We start from the raw sequence: 26,125 nt of genomic DNA, 5'->3' as shown, positions 1-26,125 counted from the left end.
TTGTTTAAACATGTGGCTATGTTTCATAACAACCTTCTTCATTACGCCCAGGTTTTCCAAGTTCTCAAACAATTATTTTGATTTATATGTTCAACATAACAGCATACAGTACTTCTTAAAAAATCTTTCTAAACTGCTTCAAATGCTAATCACAGGCCTATATTTGAGCTGACAAGTCAAATTCAGACTTGTCAAGCATGATGAGATAACTAATGGCAAATGATCTCTCTGTAATTCTGCCTAGTAAATCTGAGCCAATTTTATTCAATGCACAGGTGTGTTAGGCTGTACAAATGCACCTTCAATAGTGCCTGATTCAGGTGGATTAATTATGCTTTCGTATTGAGTCTCATTCTGTTGAAACCAACAAAAAGGTACAGTATTTCTCTTTGACTTGCAAGTTACTACATATTTGGAGATGCAGGCCAAAGCAGTTGGGGTCACTGATCCTAAAAGGAACAATGAAAGTTTTTTCTCTGCCCTCGAGCTTGGTCATTTATACCTGCAGAGACAATTGTCCCTGGGCATAGCATGTAAAAAAAATTAGCAGATGAAGGTAATGACTCCATAATGACCCAATTAAGAAAATGTGAGGAAGTTGATAATGGGACCATCCTAATTAAGCTTTATTACTTCTCTCCTAGCGGTTTCTAGTGAAATTCAATTTTCTTTTAACTGCTGACTTTTTTCTTTTGTGTCAAATGAAAAAAATATTCCTTCTTCAGTGTACTTATGTCTTACAGTGCTACTTTTTTCTTGTATTCTGCAATCTATTGCAGATAAAGAGTGTTTCATGTTTCGACACACAGTAGAGCCTTACTGAGTATTTTCATTTAAATCAAAATAAACGTTTCAAAAGGACAGATCAAAAGTGATGTGGATGTGAATTTAAAGCTACTCTAGATGAACCAAATGGCTTCCTTGTATCTGCAAAATTTCTAATATTCCTATGTTTAATGCATACTTATATAATAAACCTAAGAAATATAAATTTACAAAATAACAATACAAAGTCAGCTTTACTTTAAGCATAACATGTAAAAAGTTAAAAGTTCTCAATTCCAATATGTTTCCATCATGATCCAAATTTGTTAATTGGATTCTGAATTTATTATTATTCTGTGAATTCTGGGCTTTCTCCGGGGCTTGATCCAAACAGGTGAATTTTAACAAGGCAACTTGCTAAGAAAGATCAAGACAGGCCAGTAACTGTAGGAATGTTCTCACTATGAGTTACTGCTGTGCTTCTGCTACCCTCAAAATGTGACTTTTCTTGGTGAAATGCTGCTCATGTGCTGCAAATCACCTCAGATGTTCATTCTTGCATCTCCCCCAATTGGCCAGCCCCTGGTCACACTGCATAGGAAGCTCCATTCTTACCAAACAACACTCAAGTACCGGGGGTTCAAACTGGATCCAGACGGTTTCCAAGGCTTCGGTCCCATTGAATGCACTCTGGCAGATATCTTGCACTTGCCTGGATTTCTTAACCATGGTGACCTGGCTCAGGAACTACTCTATTGATGGTAGGGGCTCTTCTGTGGCTACCTCTACCATCTGCTCACTGGCACATAAATCTAGATACTAGTGGTCAATGTCTGCTGTCTCCTAGAGTTCCGCATGCCCTGCCAGTCCAATTCGACCTTCTGGCAGCTGTCAGTCAGAGATGTAAAGATGTGCTATTATTGATCCCACCCTGATAGCAATGTAACTCTGAAAAACATATGATAGGTTCAGAAAAATTAGGAACTACAATTTATTGTTCAAACACCTTAACTGAAAAGAGCTAAGTGTTCTGCCTTATAGCACTCCACAGCAACCAGGAAATCCCCTTTTCTGACTCACCTGATATTGTTTCAGTATTCCATACTTAATGCTTAATGATCCCAAGGGTGATGAGTGCTTTGCAGTGCTCTTCTCAGTTGTGCACATACATATTACATATATAGAACCGTATTCCATATCAATAAACACAAAGAGGTTATGGACCCCTGGTAACCACATTTGCCTTATGCAAATATGACCCAAGTGCATCACTGTCCCTCAGCTCTTCCATACAGTGCATGGTCCCTGCATTAAGAGAAGAACAAATCTTTATTTTCAAAACGTGCTATATTTTGCTTAACGGAACTATAAAATATTTTTTTAAATGTTGAATAGTATAATTTTGTTGAAGCAAAAAGTTTACAATGCAAAAGTACAGTATTTGAGGAGATTATTAACAATTTATTTCAAACTTTTAAAACACCTTTTGTGCTCATCCATCTTTTTAGCTTGACTTTTAATTAAAGTTAGCCTAGAGCCCTGTAGGAGCAACGATTTTAGTCGATGTTTTTGCAAGATTTGCATTGTATCTGCCACTGATAATATGTGAAAGTGAATTCTGCCTTTAAATATGTTGTGTTTTACATGGTCAATTTCCTATTAAACCCTTCTTAATGCAAATCAACAGTTTTATTTGCCCTATCCTGCATGGAATTATTTATTTAAATTTATTTTATATTTTAGAATATACCTGGTAATTATTTTTATTTAACTTAATGCCACTGAATGAAATATCAATCAAAGATTTTGGTATTGATGTGATTTGGTACTGCTTTTGCGTCTGGTACAAGATATGTTTGGAGAAGGTTGTAGTTTTCTTAAATTTGCATATTTTTATTTGACATCCGGACTGATTTACTTCTGTACTCTTATGCCTCATCAAAGAATGTATCTGTTTTTAACAGGTCATCAAACTGGCTTTTGAAGAATTTGATCTTGAGAGAGGCTATGATACCTTAACTGTGGGAGATGGTGGGAAAATCGGAGATGCTCGCAGAGTGCTCTACGTGTAAGTACCCTCTGAATAATCCACGGCAGTCAATTTGATATCAATGTTCAGTCTCAAAAGGTTTCATGAATTCTAATGTGAGAGCCGTCACATTTTCTTTTTTGTTAAATTGGTGGGTTTTTAAGAGATTTTTAAAACTGTGTTCAAAGGTGCAGGTAATAAGAAGAAGTGCACTCTAAATTCAACTTAATTTGAAAGCAAAATCTGTCTTTCATAACACACTGCATATTAGTATTCACTTCAGTGTAATCTGATATTAGCCGAAAATATCAGTAATTGAAGTTTCATCCACTGACAAATGTTTACAATCAGTTTTATTGTTCAGAAGGAATACAATAATACAATAATGGCTTATCACGTAAACTGGAGTAATTTAATGACCCCCTTTCTCTAAAAGAAGATTATTTTTGGGCTTAATTAGTATTTGATCTATTGCTTAGTGAATAATATGGTGTGTAAGTTGTATTAATTTTTGTATGTTTGTCTCAAGTCTCTCAGGTACGAGTGTGCCTGACTTAATAGTGAGTATGAGCAACCAGATGTGGCTTCATCTCCAGTCTGATGACAGCATTGGTTCTCAAGGGTTTAAAGCGATCTATGAAGGTTAGTACAGATGTCCATTTGAACTGGAAAAAACAGTTGCCTGGGGTATGACATACATTGATGTATATTAGCTTGGAACCAAAAAATTAAAGAAGAATGAAAATCATTCACCTGTTGCTTTATTTTTAGCTATTTGGGCAAAAACACGTAATTTAGTATTTTTAAATGTTCATGTTCAGCAGCCTATACCTTTATATCAATTGTTCCACCTATGAGTTGATACAAATTGCTTCATTTTCTGTCCTGGCAGTGAAAAAAAAACATTTTCTTAAGCTTTTACTTAAATGCTGTATATTAATACAATTTAAACATAAATAAATAAAAATAAATATGCATTAAAGCATAAATAATGTTAGTAAAATCAAGAGTATAATCTGAGTTATATATAATTGATTTAATTTCTTCAAATTCATGTTAAATGGAAATAAGAAGTGAAGGAAACAGTCTATGCTAGCCTCAACGTGAGAAGCTCATAATTGATGTTAATTTATTTTAAATATTCAATTTTGTGACACCAAACTCTTAAAACTCTCTTAAAAAGAGCATCCAATCTATATCTTAGTTAAAATTACACACGCTATGGTGTAACAATAACTAAAACTGCATATACTATACATAAATTTGTATGTTAATCAAATTGTATGCTTGGATTCAGTACAATAAAGAAATGCATACTGATCTCACATAATATGGAGTGAATTATATTTAAGAGGTGTTTAAAATGCTATTTTGTATCAGTGTAAACAGTTGCTTAATTTAGCTCAGGACCCTATGTGCATTTTATAAATATTCAGCATTTTGAAAGTTCCGCATTTCTAAGTGTAATGTAGTTAATTATTTTAAAATCATTTTTATGTTTTGTACGATTTTAATGAAGAATCCTTGCTCCTGTTGGAGAGGTTATTTAAATGCTTGAAGCAAGTTTTGAGAGTGTTACGCTTAAGCATCTGCATCAATAAACACTAATAGGCAGAATGTGCTTCAACAGCGTAACTGTTAATCCGTTCCAGACATCAGATGGTTATACTCATTCTTTCTAAGTGATGAATAACAATGAACCTGTACTAATAAGTCATATGTTTGCTGGTTTAAATCTGCAGTGCTGGCAAGCTCATGATTCCCATGATTCATAACAATGAAATAGATATAATTTTGTTTACAACTTTATTAGGTGCAACTCCAGGACAAATAGAATTGATAGAGCAGAGGTTGGCTTATTGCTTGTGGTTCTCAACCATATGTTTTTAATTTACTCTTTATGGTTGTTTCTTTATGTGTTTCTCTTTGGTTTTATTGACTAGTATTACTTTTTAATTGTTTAAGGTCAGCATAGTGTCCTGGGTTGGGCGCTGTGATTTGCATAGACGTCATGAAAAACGCTTTCGATATACTCTACATTGGAAGTGATCTTTATTATCTTACCCTACTTATTTCATAGGATATATTAAAGATTTAAAAGAAGAAATTTGTTTCTTTTAGTTTTAAGCATCTTGGAATGGACACACAGTGAAAGACGATGGAAAGCTTTGGCATAGCTTTTAAAAATTAACAGATATCCGTCAGATCTCTCTGCAAACAATCTTTAGATAAAATAACTAAAAATACTCTAGAATCGGTGCTTAAATATGTAATTATGTGCATACAGGTCCTCATTCAGCCCATGCAGGAACGAGGTTGCAGTGGCAAGCTGGGCTGATTAACAATTTTGGAGGGAATACATTTGAAAAATAATAAGGTGAAATGAAAAGAATCTAAAATGTTTTTTAAAAAAACTGAATTACTTTTAATGTTTACCAAAACATTAACGTTCGACACCACTAACAGAATGAAAATGTTAAATCTCACAATAATGAAAGCATGGCATGCATTATAACTACGACGATATTTAAGTGTCTCAGTTTCCCACCTTTAATGTTTAGAGATTTTTTTTAAAGGAATGTCAAAATAAAAAAGGTAAACACAAGATTTTTGAAGCGAGTGAAACAGAGATGGAATACAGGGGCATCAGTAAAGCAAGCAGCCAAGATTCCTGAAAATACGTAATAAATTGGTGGTTGTTCATCACGCTATAAATTAAACAGGACACTCACGGGTAAATTCAGCCTAAGTTATAAACCTGTCATTGTTAATAAGCCAAAAAATATAGAACTGATAATGGAAGAAGAAAGACAGTTGGAGGAAATCCATTTTTTTTAAAATACAAACCTTCCTAAAGCCCTGAAAGGAATATTTTCAAAACCACTTTCATTTTCCATTTACAATCTTGCCTCTTTTATCAGCAGGAGCAGCAGAATAACTTAGTTCTCAGTCTACACTGCTGTACGAATATTTCATCTCCACCTGCACCTCATACTCTGTGGAGCACCTGCTGTAGTTACAGCAACAGTCCTTTACTTACAGTATGGAACTTAAAGAGAATCAGTGTTGAAGCAAAGTATTTCTCTCATGGTATTACATACACTTTACGTCACATAGATAAGGAAAGATAGGATCAAATGTGAATCTGGTAATAATAAGTCCCAGGTACAGTATAATACATTGGCTCAAATAGAAATTGAATTTTTATTGTATAATAAGAATTATTGTTGCGTCAAGGCAAATGAAGGGGAAATCCACGTTTAACTAATGTAACATGAATGTTATTCTCATACTTAAAATGAGTTTCCAGTCACAGCAGAGGTCTCAGCAACATAAATGACAAAGCTGTTTTATATTCAACCGGTAATCTGTTTTTAAGATGGTGTCTGAGCAAGAAATTAATTCAGAAATAGACATCTTCAAGAAGCAAAACAGCTTTTTTGTAGCTTAATTTCATTAAACTTCTAATTAAACTTTTCATTCAGTGGAAAGAAACTGATGTTCACTGCATTCTGATTCCCCTGATTAATACGGATTTCTCACAGTTCAATGCATTTCTTTTCTTAACATCTAAGGTGTCCTATAATGCATCTAATTTCCTTGAATTTTCACCTTATGGGGTTTCATCTGTATCTGATGAACAGATGAGCTCTGCTGCACCTGCTTGTTGTGCAGATCTGTTGAGATTGCACAACAGGAGTCTGCATTGACATTAGTGTAATTTTAGGTTTTCCCTCAAGAATGGTGCTGTACCATGCACGTCTACTCAAAATGAACATTGGTTTTTCACACACTGAAAAGAGAAGGCAGTCCCCAGAATCTAATTGTTATTTATTGTAGGGTAAATCTCCTTTAATTGGCAATTTCACACCTTATAAAAAAGCCTTATCGTTATATCAGAGCTGCAGTGTTTGTTTTTAAAAAACATAAAATTAGCCTACAAGGGAAAAAAGGCTAGAATATACAGATACTCTTGAAGTTAGCCTTAGTGAAACTGGTAACTAATTGACAGACAATTTGTAAGGCTAAGTAATAGGTTTATTCCATGCTGAAAAAAGAAGAAAGAAATCACAACGTTTCGGCCGTGGAACCTTCTTCAGGCTTCTTGGGTAAAGCTTCACATGAAATATTCACAGTAAAAACCGGTAGAAAATGAAACCTGGGCCCCACAGCATCTGCTACATTACAGAAAAAAAATGAAAAAATGAAATCGAGAAATATTCATTAATGACTTTAAGAAAAGCACTTTAACTAATAAAGCAGCACTATTAGAAAATCGAAGATAGATTGCGCAAAACATTGATTGACAGGAGGATCGCGGTCACCGTCCGCGGACACTACAGCACACAACACACATTATCTCACTTAAAATACACGCGTTCACACATCCATCTTTCCGTCAGCTAGCTAGCTAGCCCGCAAGGGTGCACACTCGGGGCTTGGCTAGCAGCTTCTCTTTTCACATACGCAAAAATTTACCACACTTTACTTCGAACTCATTTCTGGCTATTCGGAGACAATCAAACGCGCACACACACACTAAAGGATTACGTTACGGTTTTTTTTCTGTTTATTTGTACTTATCTGTGTTGCGGTCACTGTGCGTCCCGGGCAGCCGGACTTCCGGGTATGGTGGCCTCATGGGTCCAAACCCAAACCCGGTTCTCAGCGGGGCTTTGTAGCGTCACCGCTGAGTGGTGCCTGCGCACATCTTCAGGTATAGTAAGTACCATTTTGTACAGATACAGTTAAAACGAGTAAAATGATTCTCTGTTTTATTTGTTCATTCGGTATCGTCTGTTGTTAAAAGATTACGAATGGATTGTTATGCGGGGGAAATGATAAGTTTGATGATATAATAATTAGATGATAAGTTTGATTTTAATGTGAGAATGGTAGGGTCCGAGGGGGCAGGGCTATACTGGGCCTATTTAGCAGGCCCCTTCGCTAGTCCGTGGGAGAATTCGTGGATAGGTCTCAAGTGTAGTTGCATGTCTCGTTTATAGGTTTCAGAGGAGGGGTTTGTGTTTTTTTTTTTGTTCTATTTGTTGTTTTGGTGCTATATATAATTGTTTGATGGTTTGTGGGGAGCACTGTCCAAAAAAAACACCACTATTGCTGCTGAGCCATCATTCTATTTCAAAAGAACTCACTTGGGCACCCCTCCAGCCCTCCCTGTGACACATTGATCAACTGCTTAAAAAGGCAGTGGAGGTCATAAATATTTTGAATAGATCCATTGTTATAGAGACATCTTGGAGTAAAATTGCATACTTTACTATAAACTTCAGGAAAGGCCAATACTACACTGAAAATGCTAGAACAATGACATTTATTGCTCGATTGCCTACAGGAAGGAGTTTTCTATCTCCGTGCAAAGCTGGGGATGTGAACGTGGTCAATGTCTTTTGGTTGGATGAAATCTTGCCGCCTGCTCTTCCCTTTCACCCCTTCCTTTGCGGGAGGCATGGGTGGTTTTATAAAACTCCAGTAATCCACCAGTCAGGACCTGACCAAGTACTGGGACAAAACGGGCATCCTGTGTGTGGCCTCATCACATGAAATAACACAGCCACATGGTGCTGTCCACTCAGACAGAGGATTGGAACACATAAGAGACAAAATAAACACAGCAAAGCAGTCTAGCAACACAGTGAACGTGGCTAAATGCTAGACTACTAAACAATCAGTGATGTAAATATGAGAAAAAAGACTATGGGGAAAACTCTTAAGAAATTAGAGGTTTATATGATATTTCTATGTTTTATATAAAATAAAGTATTGCTGTTCATAGCATTACAGGGAAATAAGAGGAAAGCATGAAAACCATGATGAAAAGGTTTAAGAACACAATTTCTCCTGTCAGGGAAAGAGGGTAAGATTCCTTTTTTGCAGGCAACCAAATGCTAAAGGTTACTACGTTAGCAGGTCATGTGCAGTTTTAACTTCAGCTGTTGTGTGTAGTAATAAAAAAGGATTTTTTAAAATCATTTCTCACTAGAGAATTTCCCCCTCTTTTTCAAGCTGACATGCTGCAAGAGAAGTTAGGCTTGTTACAGAAAAAAGTATCCTAAAGAGTTACATTTTAGCTCTTACCCTCTCTAATACATAGCAATGGTTTGGCTGCATTAAATTCTCAGAAAGGCTTTGTTTCTACTTAAATCACAAACAATTGAATTGTGCCCACTATGTGGAAACCCTGATCCTATGCATGCAAACAAATTTTGCATAAAAAGATGACTCACTCGTTACTATTGCATGAACAGATTAACATCACAATAAAAATATTTTAAATTGCACATTTCAAATCTTTCATGCACTCCAATTATAAAAAAAACTTGAAATTGAGCATCGTCCCATACATATTTATTATAAAGCGTGTACAAAGAAGCTTAACACTAATTGCAATCCCACACTCAGAAAATGAATGTGAAGGCATGAATGAAGGCTGAAGGCTGTACAGTATGCCATTTGTTACTGATAAAGTACACAATGAACATGTGAATCACCTCGTTGGATTGAACGTAAATCATGTAAGCTTACACAGTTGCAAAGTTATTGTAGCTCAGCCTTTAGGTCTGCCTAATAAGAAAAAATGTATATTTTTCATTATACAGTATGTCAGTAAATATTGACATCAACATTGTATACAAACATTGTATAAAACCAAAGAGTACAATATTCTTAAAAATTACTAAAGTGTAAGATGACTGAGTAGTACCCCACAAGCCGAACGTAAATAACTTAAGCGTAGGTTGTCACCAAATAAGCTAGATGATCCAAATGACCACCTCTGATTTCTAATATTTCTTTTGTTTTTAACGAATTTAAGGTAAACAGGATTACCGACTACACACATTTGATTAGTTATACCCGGGTCTGAAAGTTGAAAGGAAACTTTCATCTTCAGTAACCAGGAGACAGGTTACTAAATAATCACAATAATCTTTAAAATCATAATACATAGAGTAATGTAATTTAATGATCACTTATTTCTCTTTTCATTTTACATAAATGAAAATGGAATTAATTGACTTATAATTGAACACAGTTACAATATTTTGAAAAAGGGTAGTATTCAGAAATTTTAATCTACAGCAATATGTTTTTGAAGGCGAATTGTAGTGCTTTATGGCACCTTCCACCATGCCAAAAGCAAGGTTTATACTGAGACAGTATTTGTTGCTCAAACATTAGGTGCGCTCAAGATATTATTTTGTGGGCATGATATTCCGTATTTCGTATTTCAAAAGTGTATTCTGTGCCCTTGAAATTAAAATTTCAGTCAAAACATTAAAAAAACAAACAAGAAGAATCTTCTATCAGGATGTTCTAATCAAACAGCCCCACACTTAGTTATTCCTGAGTGATTCTTGAACTTTGTTAATGACTGACACGGTCAGCAGCTATGAACTCCAGAGGCTATTCAACCCATATCCTTTAGAAAGTGAGGTGCTAAAATCATTCCCTGAAGATTTCTCACTGACAGAAGCACTGGAGCTTGCGAATCTAACTAACAAAGAGGTTGATGTATTATAATTAACTATTCAGTCCTGGCCTTCCAAGCCTATGCTTGTATTTTAATATAAGGCAGTCTATAACATCACTATACGTTATTAGAATTTGTGTCCTACAGTAGGTAAGAGTACTAAGCAGTGCCATCAGCACAAAGACAGAAATATGTGATCTGGATTACAGGTAGGTTGATTTTTCTGTCATAAACCACAAAGAAAAAAAAGATTAACATTTTTATTGTCCATCTTAGTTCCTGAATTGCTTCTGAACATTAAAGTCAGCTCAGATTTGTCTTGGTAGTGGTAAAGTCCAACACTATGACATAATTAAATTCCAAAGGCTTAAATCGAGAGCTTAACTAATATATATGTAGATGATGTATGAAATAAATAACCGCATTCTGAGTAATTATTAAGATTTACTGAATCAATCAACAGATGTGTTAATTGTTACTCTTTCAAGATTTTAAGTCAGCTTCGAACAGATTAAATGTTTCAATTTTGGATGGAGGAAAGCCTTTTAGAAAAGGTTTTAGAAAAGGTACTGAGATGTGTGAAGTGGTGGAAAGAGTCCAGATGAGATTTAAGGAATGTCCATTTGCTTTTTTGACTGCCAAGAGCCTCAAGTAAATCGATTGGTAGTGTTTTTTTTCCACTACATCGTTTCTGGTACTTCCAAAGCACACATCTCAGACAGCTGGTCCTGGAACCTATATATACTGTGTTCCTTCTTGCAGAACCCAATCCCAGTCACCAGTAGCACTGGTCAAATGTGATGCTTTTCAAGGGAAAATGAGAAACTACTGCATGCTGCCTTTCAATGGATTACAATTTCAGGGTAACGGTATCCTTGATAATGAAGGGCGCTGTGTTCCAGCCCGATTGCAACTGGCTTGTTTTTTTCTGCTTGTGCAGGTTGTTGTGCTGATAAATTGATCTACCATTTTCTACATATGTTGGATGCCACATACACATTATGATGATATTATTCACGGATAAAGAAAATTACTAGTCTCTGTGCCCAGAGTAAAGTAATAAATCAGTTGCAGGATTTGCACTGCTTGAAATGCTAACAGGCAAGCATCGCACTCAAAGTGAACTCTGTCGATTACTGAAGTTTAACATGGAATAAAGTACTCTTTATATACACAATAAATAACTTTGAAACTACAGCAACATCCAATAAAATAATATTTTTAAATAGAATTGTGAAATACCGAAGCAAAATACACAGAATGTGTTATAGGTATCGTGAGATTGTGAGATGGGTGTATGAGTCCTCTAAGGTTGAGTTCCATCGTGCGGTTTTTGCTTTTCCAACATGGCCACCCCAATGCTGTATAAAAATAAAATTTTTTTGCATTGTAATTTAAACTGTGAGTATTCCAGCCATATTTTAGTTTTAGTGATTCAAACAGGATGTAATTTAAGCACTAACCAGATGATTTATAATAACCATACTGTACCATTCTAAGGAACAAAAATATAGCTACACTGAATTCAAGAAACATAACAAGAATCCGAGGACATACAGAAAACATAGTAAATGAATTGTTTGAATGAGTAATCCCTTAGTTGGCACTTTCTCTGAATGACAAAGGTTGTAGTACTGGCAGTATTTTTGCAGTAGGTTAGGCTAAAAACAAATTTTTACTGGTACTTTGAATCTTTCTAATCAAATCTCACAGAAAAACCTGTCACACTGAACAAACATTTTCATATTTTCATGGGTAAAAAAGAGGTTAGTTTAAAATCAGCTGTATTTTTAGTTCAGCAGATTTTCTGGAAGTGTGGTTTCCTACTTTAAAACCACTCATTTTCATTGAAGGAGCTCTTAAGAGCTCTGTGGGCATCAGGTTACATTTGATGTAGTTTTGTAAGAGTTAGGATCTAATGAACCTGTTGGTTTCAGGGGCAGTTTATTTTTAGTAGCACTGTTTTTGGGCTGTCACACTATGTTGTCTAGACATAGTTGGCAAAAAACTACTAGTATTTTTATTTATAAATTGTTTTTCTTGCTACCTAAAGTCTCGCTTATCAGAAATAAAAGAAAGTATAACTTTAAAATTCATGTGTGAAGCTAGTTTTAATACATCATGGCTGAAAGAGAGGAACTCAAGGTAAATGTACTGTATTCTTAGCATGTGCTCAGTGTTTCTCTTGTGAATATCAGATTGCTGTTTTTTCTATCAAAGCTTTTGCTTCTGAAGCTTACCTGTGAATGGCATTAAACTTCCAATGACATTTACACAAACCTTGTCCCTCATAAGAAAAACAGCTGCAGAACTCTCTTGCATATATATTATATATATTTGTTTCAATACAAGCCCTGTCCAGCAATTAACAGATACATTGAAGGTAAGACATCTAAGTGGAAAAAAATAGAGCAATACAATATCCACCCTCAGTTCTTCTCTTGTCTTTATGATCAAAAGCTCGTGATCTCTCACTGCAGGGTAGAATATAATGGAATGTGGTCATTAAAATTTTAGAAGGCATTAAGTTTACTATCTTTTTTTGAAAAATAAAAAATCTTAATCTTAGAAATACAAAAACATTTGAACTAATCATAATTACATAGTTTCATTTCACGCTGAAAGATACTCAGCTTTTTTTTAATGTTGTTTTCTACCTCAGAAAGAATACCCCAGTGACTTGACATGGCCATGCACATTTTATGAATGAGGAGCAGTGAATGTTTTTAAGGTGCTTTTCTCTTGGAAAGAGAAAATATATAGTCAAAATCTAATTTTGCTGCTTTGGGTTTTGTTTACATTCTTTGAAATACGAAGCTTTGTGGGTTAACATTTTTTTAAGTACAGAAATCAATCAAACTTATTTTGTTCTGAGAAATTGGCTTAAAGTGAGTGTATCTTTAGAATTAGTATAGTGTGCAACACTAAACAGATGTAGTATTTTAACAGTAATTAGGAAGAGCCCTTTCATCAGTTTCATTGGTTGCTCTGCACAGTACAAAATCAGATACATGAAAACCAATGGGGTGCATCAGGACATGGGCGATGACTTTGCATTCAGCCCTCTCATAAGATCAGAATACCTGCTACAAATCAAAAAGTACTTCAGAGTAAGTAGAATCAAAATGTAACTTGACAAGGGAACACTTTGACAAACAAAATGTGAGACAGCCAGACACATGATTGGCAATATTTTTAGCAAAGAAACAGCCATGGTGAAGTGTATTAACTGCTGATCCTTTCAAAAGAAGTAACAATTATCCAAACCTGCACTTGAACTGAACACATTTTTTTTTCAGAATTTCTTAAAATTCAAGGGAACATAAAGCAAAAACTCCTGCTGGTTTACAGTTCATTGCTCTACATGAATTGACTTATTTGAATTATCTCAATAAAAATACAATTTCAGAACACACTTGGTTTACAATCTTCATTAGAGCTGATCTCAGTAGGAGAGAAATATTATAAGTAAATAATATAGAAATAATATAAGTTAGGCTGACCTGGGTTATGACTCGGCTAAACTTAGATTCTGTCAGTTAGTTCAAAGCAAGATCAGGCAGGGTTCACAAGTTATGTTATTTCGTGTTACTCAAAAGAATGAAAATGTTAGGTTCAACAAACTTAATATCAAAATGTTAGCTCTCTCATACTGTATATCAGGGCATTGAATTTTTCAGTGTATTCCAAACAGATGGTGGTGATAAACAAAATGTCTTCTACGGTGAGAAGCCATAGACTTGTGGTTGATTCTTGGATGTCTTGAGAATTAAGCATTATGCTTTTGAAAGCAACATACTACAGTACATAATTATCCTATAGAAACAATATAGATATCAACTGTGAGTACCTTGATCTGAATGGATTGTGTTGTCTTATATAAATTCTTTATCAAAAGTTTAATGAGGTTTAAATGCATTTAAAAAGATACAGTATCAGCCACAATTGATTTACCTGGATTCTGATGTAATTAATTTGTTTATTGACCTCATGTGTTTCCGATTATTGTTGTCTGAAGTTGTCTGAACTGGAGAAGACCTTCCAATGCAGATGGTTGATACAGTATGTTCTGTTCTGAAATGTCAACATAAGACATTTTAACTACAGCAAAAGCAGTTATTTTGAAAGTACTTGACAACAATCCTTGTTAAGACAAATATCCATATTCTCAAAACAATCATGTTTCTCGTGCTCCACAATTGATCCTCATATTTTGAGAAAACATAGTCAACACTAATGAACTGTTAATTTATATAACAGGGAACCACTTACATGTTTGCTGTAGTAACTGTATAATACAGGGGCTTCTTAGAAAACTATTTTCCCTCTGAAAACAGAGGGAAAGACTAGACTGGCAACATGCATGCATTTGGATGCCGAAGATCTCTGTGGAACATGTAACTGAACATTTCTAAGGTATTCAGAAATGAATCTGACTTTAGTTGTCACTATGTCTATGGCAAAGGTGTAGTTTAAATAGAAATATATTGCAGAATGAGATACATCTGGTCAACAATCAATAGAAACAATGCAAAGGAAAGAAATAACGTATCTATAATGAAAATGAATGCTATAAGAGTGTCATCGATCATTTTTATGCATGGGAGGCGGAATTAAAGCTTTTGATGTTCACAGACAAGTCTGGCCAACAAAACATTGGAATACCTTCTTTTTGTGAAAATTTTCCATAACTATATCTTCTGGAATTTTTTTCTAATACTTATTCATTTCACTCCATATTTTGTTGTGTTAATATGAGACACATTTTTAATCATAAAGTTTATTTTTATTATATTATAGTAATAGTTTATTATTTACATTGTAATACATAATACACAGAGGCGCTGTAACTAATTTCCATGTGTAATGTGAGGGTAAGGTTACATAGACCACTGCCCTGACCTTTCATTGAATTTCAAACCACAGTTAATGTTAGGTTGTATTCTGTCTCAGATCATGTAAAAAAATCAACCATTTCTACCCTTGGGATACATATTTGAAATTATAATTCAGTTTAAGGAAATGTTCAGACCTATACATTTTGAGATAATATAAAATGTTTGTTTACTGACAAGACATTGCCATTTCTGTTTTGAAGACTCCTAAGAGCTTAGCCTTTTAAACTCTGCTTTTTAATGGAAGAAAAAAATAGTAAAAAATCTAAGTCCTCTGTGTCTGATGGTCTGCTCCTAAACCTTTGAAAAACTCCCGTGTGATGATAAGTTTACATGCTTCTATTCTTTTTACAACTTGCAGAAGAAGTAGTTCTTAATAGGTTTTAGGTAGCTATCAGAATCTTGCTCTGGATTTTTTGACACAGACAAGTGACTTAATTCCTGTTAATCTTTTCATAAAGGATGCCAAAAGCTTCCTCAAGCATGGAACTATAGAGTACCAAGAGACCAAAGAAATTCATTAAAGCCTGGCAAAGCATGATTTGTTGATCTGCTGTTAATTCACCTTGAATTTCCCGAAGAGCAAGAACACTTCTATTCCCTCCTACCCCTTTGTGTTTAACCCATAGAGTATGCATTAATCATGGTAGCTTCCGTGTTTATATGAAAGGTGACATAATGGAATTCAATTTATTTTGAATCTTTAAAGATGCATTCAAGTGCTTCCTATAACCACATAATCCTGATGATGACATGGTGAATAATTACCTTTCTTTTACAAGGAACAATCAATTTAGTAATCTTCTTACGCAACTATGCTTTAAAAGAGCAGGTGGCAGTAATATAAAAAATCTAACATTAAGATAAAATACAAATTACAAAACACAAGAAAATTTTATTGTGGATAAAAAAATCTAGACCAAGTTATTGTAGTTGTTGAATATTTTGTACATTTTTTAAAACAAAAAGTTGTCAGTAAAGTTAAATTCATATGCCCTATCTTGAGCATTATATTACAGGAAACAATTACACTACAGTTAATGGATTATTAGGGGGGTGGGGGTGTCTATTTCTGCCAAATGCCAAATGATAAATCATGAAAAATGTTTTTCAGTTGAAAAACAAGCTTTCTAGTTCTTTTGACTTATTTTTCTATCAATTATTCCTGAATTAAGCCTACATAGTGTTTATTTTTTACCTGGTTTTATTATTTGTATATTTTACATAAATTCACTGAACCATACGAAACACCAGCAACACTCATTGTAAGACATCAACCTATCCCTATAGTACAAAATTGACATTTTTGCTTTTTAGAACTATTTAAAGGTATGTTGTTCAAAGGATGTTATTTATTATTTTCTAATTTTTGCACTGTCCATTATTACAGGAAAAGTCAGGTATTTTACAGATAAAATTCCTCTTTAGCAGATTTTGTCCATTAACTTTGCAGTGAGTTAAACCGAAGGTTTGCTGTATATTAAGCAGTCAGTATGTACTGTATCAGTTCTTACTGATTCTATAATTTTAGTGTAGTAATGTAGTGGTCTTTTGTATTTGCTAGTTTCTTAAATGTGGTTTCTGTTTTTGATATTTTTCTAAAGAAAAAAAAGACATCCTATTTCTCTGACTTATCAATAGGGTTTACTGGCATGGAAGCTGTGTTTCCAAGACGGAATAATGTACAAATTAACATTTACCTCATTTGCATACGCTGACAACAATAAACAAATTAATAATGTTAAATGGCTCTTACCAGCATAAACACGCCAAATATTCAACTAGTCATTAAGTACTGTAATTTTATTTAATTTTTTACATGATACAGTGTGTGTTGGTGTCAAGTTTTCCAAATTCTCTAGAGCAGTTTAAAATATGCTGCCTTTTAATCTTGAACTCCACTGCTATACATTGTTTTATACAAATATTGTAACGACTCTTTTGTACCGTAGTGCAGGACATTTTTGTAAAGTTTTCTCAATCCATTAATTTGTCTCTCACTATGTTTCAGAAATTGACAAAGGTGGTTGTGGGGACCCTGGAGTTCCAGCCTATGGGAAGAGGACTGGTAGCAGTTTTTTGCACGGGGACATGCTGACATTTGAGTGTCAGGCAGCTTTTGAATTGGTCGGAGAAAGGACAATTTCCTGCCAACAAAATAACCAGTGGTCTGGAAACAAACCCAGCTGTGTCTGTAAGAGTTATTTCAAATACATTACTGTAATTAATCAGCTTTGCCATAGAGAATGAACGATTAGACAAGCAAGCATCTACCATCGTTAGATGACAGGTGCTATAAAAACAGTTTTGATTGACTTGTTGAAAGGCACAGTGCCCTTTGCAGGTAAGTCAGTTGTGTTATGTAGATCAAGTTTTCATGACAGAATTACATTAGATATGCCCCTAGGTTGTAAATAAATAAAATAGACAGGTGTAATTTTAGTGTTATAGTTTGTTGGATACAGATGTCAGACATTTCATTATCAGCCCAGGAGCACTCATTGTATATAGTGTTATTAGCAGACTGCTTTGCTACTGGGCACTTTTTGATTTTTAAAAATGTACCGAATTAATCAGGCAGATATTAGGAATCCCAGATGTTCTGTTGTTTGGTGATACCTGCAGCAGTAGCTCTTTTGTTATGGCTTTTAGTCTCTTTCACGCAGAAGGGGTTATAATTATCAGAACATTGGTTTCTTTGAGATCCAGAGGGATAGTAATGCTAACTGTACACCTACTCAAAAGTTTGTTGCAGAATAAAGACATAAATTGATGAATAAAAGGATGGGTCTTCAGTTATACTGGATAGTGTCTTTGGGGGAATGATGCAGATATAGCAGTAATGTAAAGTTCCTATAAAACAGTGCCAAACCAATGACAGATTATTATGTTCTTCCCTTTGTGCAGTCTCCTGCTTTTTTAATTTCACGGCTCCGTCGGGAATCATCCTGTCTCCCAATTACCCAGATGAGTATGGAAACAACATGAACTGTGTATGGCTGATTATTGCAGAGCCAGGTAGCAGAATACATCTGATCTTCAGTGATTTTGACGTGGAGCCCCAATTTGACTACTTAACAGTGAAGGACGAAGGAATATCTGAAGCAACTACATTTGGAACATTCTCTGGCAAAGATGTTCCTTCACAGATTGCCAGCAATGGTCATATCATGCGCTTGGAGTTTCAGTCCGACCACTCCAACACAGGAAGAGGTTTCAACATAACATACACAAGTAAATATGCCTCATATCGTTCTTCCCTGTCTTGTTATCTGATGTAAAACAAACTGCTGTGTTTATGCATGTGCTTATACAGTGTTTGTTTATATACACCACATACAAACCCAATGTTTTTGTGTATTACCTGCTGCCTAAGGTGGAACTAAGCAATGGCTGTGAGACATAAAGTGAACCCATGTGCTGAGAGAGACAGAGACCAAAAGGGAAGCTGCCGGTAGTGTGGTGTCGTAGCAGGTTGAAAGTAGAAGCAATATGTTATGCAGACAAGCACGGTCAGGTGTCATTTTCCAAACTTGTGAGGGTCAAAGCAGGGAAGACATTGTAGCAAAGCACTGAGGAAATCCAGGTCCTGAAAAAATCTAAGAGGCAGAGTGTTGGTGTGATTCAAAAGTTGAGGTTGGGACGAAGAGGGGACGGAAGTCCAAGAGTTACCTGAGCAGAGAATGCAAAAAGGACGCTGAGAATCAGAGCACATGCTGGAGAGCAGATTATAGGAGGAGAGCCCCAAGCATTGTCCGTGCAGGTTTTAACTATCCTGAATCCACCTGAGGTGGGCATGGCTGTACATTATTCACAGATGATTCAGACAAATGCTGCGAGCTCATGCAGCCCTTTTGCAATCTGTAATTGCAGAAAGGAAGAATTTGTTAAGATTAATATATAGTACTGTTGTTTTATAGATATATGCTTACAAAATATTATTTTGATTGAAGGTTGTATGCATTTGTCTTTCACATCAATGTGCTATGGCAGGCATTACAATGAAAATGCTTAAAAATCTACATATTTTCAAGATAACAGAATAATCTCAAAGATAAGATAAATAAAGGGCAATCCACCATTGAATTCATGTACTTTGTCAGTAAGCTGCCTGTCAAGATGAGTTTACTGCTTTCCATTGAATATTATTATGCAAAGAGTTGTTTGTAGTCTCCCTTGGTGAAAAACTGAGACATTAAGATTAACATGGATCTTCTTTTAAACTGTTTTCCCTTTTATTTATGTTATGAAAGGATAATCCCTGTCTGTTCAGCCTCACTTTCTCACGCTTTGCTGAAAACGTCACATGACCCAGATACCCAGCTAACCTGATGCAATGCATCAAAGATTGTGATAGCTCCCAAACATAATTTCTTCAATGTCAAAAGCCCATGGTTCAGCATTGCTAACTATAGATTCTGACCAAGCCTGGTTAGTTTTATAGTTGAAAATAAATGTATATTTTACTTTTGAAATTCAGCATCAGAAAGCAGCTGCAAATTGTAAAACATCACTCTTCCCATTTCTAAAAGCCAACCATAAGTGGAAACCAGTCAAAACTGCTCACTGCCAATTCTGTGCCAACAGTTACTTTTAATCTGTGTATCCATTCAATTTAGCACAAAAAATAAAGTCATCTTTTGATTTGCTCATCGTTCATGAATTATTTAGAAGAAGAAGAGAAAGTGACCACAATTGAACTGTGCTCAAAGCTGTTTAAATTTCTTTCCCAAGCTATTCAAATACTTTTTTGTCTTTCTGTTGTGATGTGCATGTATTTTTCTTGTTACCTCGAACGAAGGAGGTCAGCCCATAAAATATAAATGTCCTTATCTTTGTTTAACAAATTCTCTTCTGAAACATTCAGTCCTTTTAGAGGCTAATGCACACTGTGATAAAACCACTAACAGGATAACTTTCAAAAGGATTTTGGCTCCCTTGCAAAATTATATTAACTTTTTGTTACTAGCTTAAGTGTTATATCATTCCATTAGTATAAGAAAGTAGCTATTTCTTGTGGGCTCGTGCTATACACTTTCTATACTTTCAGTGTATGTTTATATTCTTTTAATTTATCCAAAATCAAAAAGTCCAAGCCTGCAACAGCCATGTTAAAAATACTCATTCCTGATCAATATAGATAAACACATACAAATATAAAATGAGACTGTTTGCAAGTGGGAATAGCTAGATTGTGCTAAATTACACTGATACTATACTGAGTTGAAATTAAGAGGATGAACATTGTTGTTTCAACTGTCCATAATCACTCACTTCACTCACTATAGTATACCAAATTGGTTCTACTGTAGTATAAAACTGCTGGCCTTCTTTGAAAGAACTGTAACAGTTTCAGAAGCACATGTTTATCCTACTGTAATCGGAAATAGAACTTGTATGACTTGTGAGGTTGTTGTCCTTTACTTTAGAGCTGTACTGCTGTATTCCTAATTTGTTTATTTCCGCTCTTTATTGTGAATATTTTATGTCCCTTTTGGTTAGCCATCCATTGGACTTTATGCAAAGTGATTAAGGGTGTACATTTTGTGATATTTCTGGGGTGCTCATGATCCATGTATGCCTGTGAAAAATGTGTGTGATTTTTAGAGCTACAGTGCCTTGCGAAAGTATTCGGCCCCCTTGAACTTTTCAACCTTTTGCCACATTTCAGGCTTCAAACATAAAGATATAAATTTTTTATTTTATGTGAAGAATCACCAACAAGTGGGACACAATTGTGAAGTGGAACGAAATCTATTGGATTTTTGAAACTTTTTTAACTAATAAAAAAATGAAAAGTGGGGCGTGCAAAATTATTCGGCCCCTTTACTTTCAGTGCAGCAAACTCACTCCAGAAGTTCAGCGAGGATCTCTGAATGATCCAATGTTGTCCTAAATGACTGATGGTGATAAATAGAATCCACCTGTGTGTAATCAAGTCTCTGTATAAATGCACCTGCTCTGTGATAGTCTCAAGGTTCTGTTGAAAGCGCAGAGAGCATCATGAAGACCAAGGAACACACCAGGCAGGTCCGTAATACTGTTGTGGAGAAGTTTAAAGCCGGATTTGGATACAAAAAGATTTCCCAAGCTTCAAACATCCCAAGGAGCACTGTGCAAGCGATCATCTTGAAATGGAAGGAGTATCAGACCACTGCAAATCTACCAAGACCTGGCCGTCCCTCTAAACTTTCAGCTCAGACAAGGAGAAGACTGATCAGAGATGCAGCCAAGAGGCCCATGATCACTCTGGATGAACTGCAGAGAACTACAGCTGAGGTGGGAGAGTCTGTCCATAGGACAACAATCAGTCTTACACTGCACAAATCTGGCCTTTATGGAAGAGTGGCAAGAAGAAAGCCATTTCTCAAAGATATCCATAAAAAGTCTCGTCTAAAGTTTGCCACAAGCCACCTGGGAGACACCCCAAACATGTGGAAGAAGGTGCTCTGGTCAGATGAAACCAAAATCGAACTTTTTGGCCACAATGCAAAACGATATGTTTGGCGTAAAAGCAACACAGCTCATCACCCTCAACACACCATCCCCACTGTCAAACATGGTGGTGGCAGCATCATGGTTTGGGCCTGCTTTTCTTCAGCAGGGACAGGGAAGATGGTTAAAATTGAGGGGAAGATGGATGCAGCCAAATACAGGACCATTCTGGATGAAAACCTGTTGGAGTCTGCAAAAGACCTGAAACTGGGACGGAGATTTATCTTCCAACAAGACAATGATCCCAAACATACAGCAAAATCTACAAAGGAATGGTTCACAAATAAACGTATCCAGGTGTTTGAATGGCCAAGTCAAAGTCCAGACCTGAATCCAATCGAGAATCTGTGGAAAGAGCTGAAAACTGCTGTTCACAAACGCTCTCCATCCAACCTCACTGAGCTCGAGCTGTTTTGCAAGGAAGAATGGGCAAGAATTTCAGTCTCTCGATGTGCAAAACTGATAGAGACATACCCCAAGCGACTTGCAGCTGTAATCGCAGCAAAAGGTGGCTCTACAAAGTATTAACGCAAGGGGGCCGAATAATTTTGCACGCCCCACTTTTCATTTTTTTATTAGTTAAAAAAGTTTCAAAAATCCAATAGATTTCGTTCCACTTCACAATTGTGTCCCACTTGTTGGTGATTCTTCACATAAAATAAAAAAATTATATCTTTATGTTTGAAGCCTGAAATGTGGCAAAAGGTTGAAAAGTTCAAGGGGGCCGAATACTTTCGCAAGGCACTGTAATGTACAGGACAAGGAGCAATGTAGACTTGCAAATAGAGCTCTGAACTCGGATTTGGAAAGATTATGGGATCAGAATTTGATTGGGGTACTGCTGTGGTGCCTTTATACAAAGTATCTCTCTCTAAGTGCTTTAGGAAAATGTCCTGGTCTACATTCTTGTCGAATATAACTACTTATCGTAGTGTAGTTCACTGGACATTTGAAGATAACTCCACTCCAGCTTCTGATTTTTCCAAAATTCAGGAGGTTTCCTCGCTTTATTTGAAACAAGCAAACAGACAATGAGAAACTAAGTCTTGGCACTGGTGCAGTGTTCAAAATACAAATGCAGGTTCAACAAAAAGACAGTTTCTGCTTCTGCCTGTCAACTAATAAGAGTTTTTATTTGTTTCTCTCTCCCTCTCCAGCTTTTGGGCAGAATGAGTGCCATGACCCAGGCATCCCCATTAATGGCCAGAGATTCGGAGACAGGTTTCTACTGGGGAGTTCAGTATCTTTCAGCTGTGATGAAGGCTTTATAAAAACGCAAGGATCTGAGTCAATAACATGTGTGATGCAGGATGGTAATGTTGTCTGGAATTCAGCTGTCCCTAGATGTGAAGGTAGATATATGTGTTTTCACACTATTAAGTAAACATAATATGCAGTAAAGGAAAACTGCAGTATGTTCATTTTGTTTGGTGTTGGGAGACCACTAGGGGAATTTAGAGCTAACCTGTGAGGATGTGTTTTGTTTTAATGTAGCTGTAGCTTGTATAATTTTACAGAAAATGCCTTTGGGTTTTGTGGTAGGTTTTTGTAATTACAGAATGTTATTGGATTTTCCTCTTCAGAAACTGTAAACATATGTGATGGTTAAAGTACTTTACTACATCTTTTATGGAAGAACGTACATGTATAGCAAGGTATTTGATTGAGGAATATTATTTACATTGACTTTTATATTGTGTTTTGTTTAGAGACAACATACAAGGATATCTTCATCCAAATCAATCTCTTCAATCATTACAATGTTAAATATCTAATGCTACAGTCACATAGCAGATAATGGCATGTGTAATAGTGGAATTTGAAAAGTGATACGTTGTGCTTCTAAAGAAATCTTTAAGAAATAATATCTTACTTCTTACATGTTATGTCCAATAGATATGACAATAGCAAATAGCTTCACACAAGAGAGAAAGCAGGGCTGTTTTAGTATCAGGATGTACTTCCAGTGTCATATCCGATGGAAGCTAGTCTCCATACTGAGTAGTGAGGATATACGCTTGGTCACGACTGCGTTGGTCAATAATAATACTTTGTGGCAGATTTGACTTTGGCCAATTTCCATCATATCTGCAAAATGCCTCAGACATTGGTCAAACATTGATCCATTGGTCTGAAGAGGTGAGAGAAGTCTGGAGGAATTATTTTTGTTATTTTAAGGTTAATGTAGGTTAAGAAGTCTGGGCAGCAGGCCATTGCCTCCTATATGACTTGTAATTCTTTTCAACGGGTTCAGGACGTAGCAGGACAAAGTCATCGATGAGGAAGCATTGACAGGTTTAGATGGCAGGCACTGCTGAAATACAGCTTGTAGAGTAGTGGCCAATTGTTTAGTCAAGTTTATAGAAAGCAGCATATACAGTAGGAGTGGCACTAGATACAGTAACTGTCGCTTTGGTATTAGCACAGTGAATGCTGGAGATGCTGGTCTAAAAGCTTGTGTTTGTACCCTAGTGAGTTGATGATTGGCAGAAATGGGAATCTGTATTTCTCCCAATCCTCAATCATAAATTCCAGTTAAAACAATAACAAAAATTCTACACAAGTTTTGTCACTTGAAACCCAACTTACCATTTTAGATTTGCATGATTCTGTTTGTCGTCCTTTCTACACTTCCTCACGATGAATATTTGCTGTAGAACTGTAACAAAAGCTGTTCTTGCTTTTGTGCTTTTATTTTTATCGTATCAAATTAAATTAATATAATTTTAAAACACGTAGCTGATGCTGACTTTAACACTGTTTTTTCTAAGTAGTGTGTGTACCAAAATGTACACGTTCAAACAATCAGCACAATGACTATTTTAATATAAAGAGATGAATGAGAATATAAATTCTCAATTCCTCTAGCATGGTAAATAAATATATATTCTTCTAATACTAGTCATCAAGAAAAAAAAATTGTCACATTAACATTTGCATATATGTGGTCAATAAATATATTATTAATTAAATTTACTATTATATTAATGTGGGTTGTTAAAAATTATTTTAAGAAGTTCGCATTTTATTGTTATTTATGTGATGGGTGCCTGGATTTAAAATGTATTCATGCTGTCTCGAGTTCAGCCAGTTCACTAACTCCTTCAGTGCCTGTTGTGGACGGCATGACTGAACTAAAACAGCTCATTTGAGCTGAAATGCTGAAGTTATGCTGTGCAGTGGCTTAGAATACTCAGCATCATCTTCACTGTGTTTTCTTCTGTTCCGTTTCAGCCCCTTGTGGTGGTCATTTAACAGCACCAACAGGCGTCCTTCTGTCCCCCGGGTGGCCAGGGTACTATAAGGACTCATTAAACTGCGAATGGGTCATTGAAGCAAGAAAGGACCATGCCATCAAAATATCCTTTGAAAGGTCTTAATTACCATATTTAACCTTTTTGTTCCCTCTGTATTAAAAAAACATAGCATACATATCGTAGACAGTATTTATGTTGTGAAAAAGCTGCATGTCTTTGATAGGACAAGACTTTGATAGTGTTGTTTATGAGAAATGAAGGTATCTAATTTCACTTTTATTCTTGTTATGCACTACCGGTACATGCAATTAAAGCTTTACAATATTCCTTTGCTGGTTTGTGCCCAGGACATGTAATTAGCAGTAGTGTGCTTTTGGCTGAGTGCTGCCAATACGGACAGGGCATTCTGGGAGATGCCTTCTGTACTTCTGTGGGCATTCTTATGAATGAGAAATGTATTTCTCCCCAGTTGGCGATAACTCTCCTGAATGTCACTGTGGAGTTGGCAGTATGTGAAGTGACAAATGGCTCTAATACATGGATATAGTGGAGTAGCACATCCTGAGGTCCTTATTATCTTAAGGGAAATTTAGGGTGTTAGTGTTGCTGCCTCACAGCTCTTAAATCTTGGGTTCAATTCCTCGCTGGGGTGCCATATGTGTAACGATTACATTATTCTTCCAATATTTATGTGTGTTTTCTTTAGATGCACTGGATTTTTCCAATTTCCCACAGACATGTTAGCTAGGTTTAATGGTCTAGTCTAAATTGCCCCTTTCTTTGTGGTCCTGCAATGGACAGATCCCATTCAGGACAAGAGTGGTTATACTGTATGCTAGCAGCCCTGGCGTATGCCCTGTGTTTTTGGGGATGGAGTCTGGGTTTTGTGAAAGCCTATTAGGCATGTCATAATGGGATCTTTAAAACACAGATTGACCAACCCAGAAAGCTGCCCCTTCCTGGTTTTTAAACTGTCACCTGACAAATTGTCTTTAAGCAGCTGGTCTCGTGGCCAAGAGCAGCAGCTCCTTGCCCCAGAGGTCCAGGCTGGGCTGCATTCTCACAGTTGCCATAATTCCTACAAGAACAAGAAGTTACCATAAAAGAGAATGGAGGGACTGAAGCTAGTTACAAAACAGTTTTAAAACAAATATTCAGATGCAACCGCAGTTTTTAACAACACGTCTATCTCCTG

The 26,125-nt window shown here is 35.8% G+C and overlaps 1 protein-coding gene across 1 annotated transcript in view; it reads left to right on the top strand.

Moving 5' to 3' along the window:
* The window catches only part of csmd1b (CUB and Sushi multiple domains 1b), a 203,723-nt gene that overhangs the window by 52,541 nt on the left and 125,057 nt on the right, over positions 1 to 26,125 (top strand). The window contains exons 7-12 of the mRNA XM_088933977.1: positions 2,730 to 2,833; positions 3,324 to 3,436; positions 17,190 to 17,372; positions 18,086 to 18,412; positions 22,831 to 23,025; positions 24,908 to 25,046. Of these exons, the coding sequence (XP_088790103.1) occupies positions 2,730 to 2,833; positions 3,324 to 3,436; positions 17,190 to 17,372; positions 18,086 to 18,412; positions 22,831 to 23,025; positions 24,908 to 25,046 (1,061 nt within the window). The remainder of the gene's footprint in view (positions 1 to 2,729; positions 2,834 to 3,323; positions 3,437 to 17,189; positions 17,373 to 18,085; positions 18,413 to 22,830; positions 23,026 to 24,907; positions 25,047 to 26,125) is intronic.

The sequence above is a fragment of the Atractosteus spatula genome, chromosome 15, assembly GCF_055471065.1.
Source record: "Atractosteus spatula isolate fAtrSpa1 chromosome 15, fAtrSpa1.hap1, whole genome shotgun sequence".
Lineage (NCBI taxonomy): Eukaryota > Metazoa > Chordata > Actinopteri > Semionotiformes > Lepisosteidae > Atractosteus > Atractosteus spatula.
This window is presented reverse-complemented; position numbering and strand designations above follow the sequence as displayed.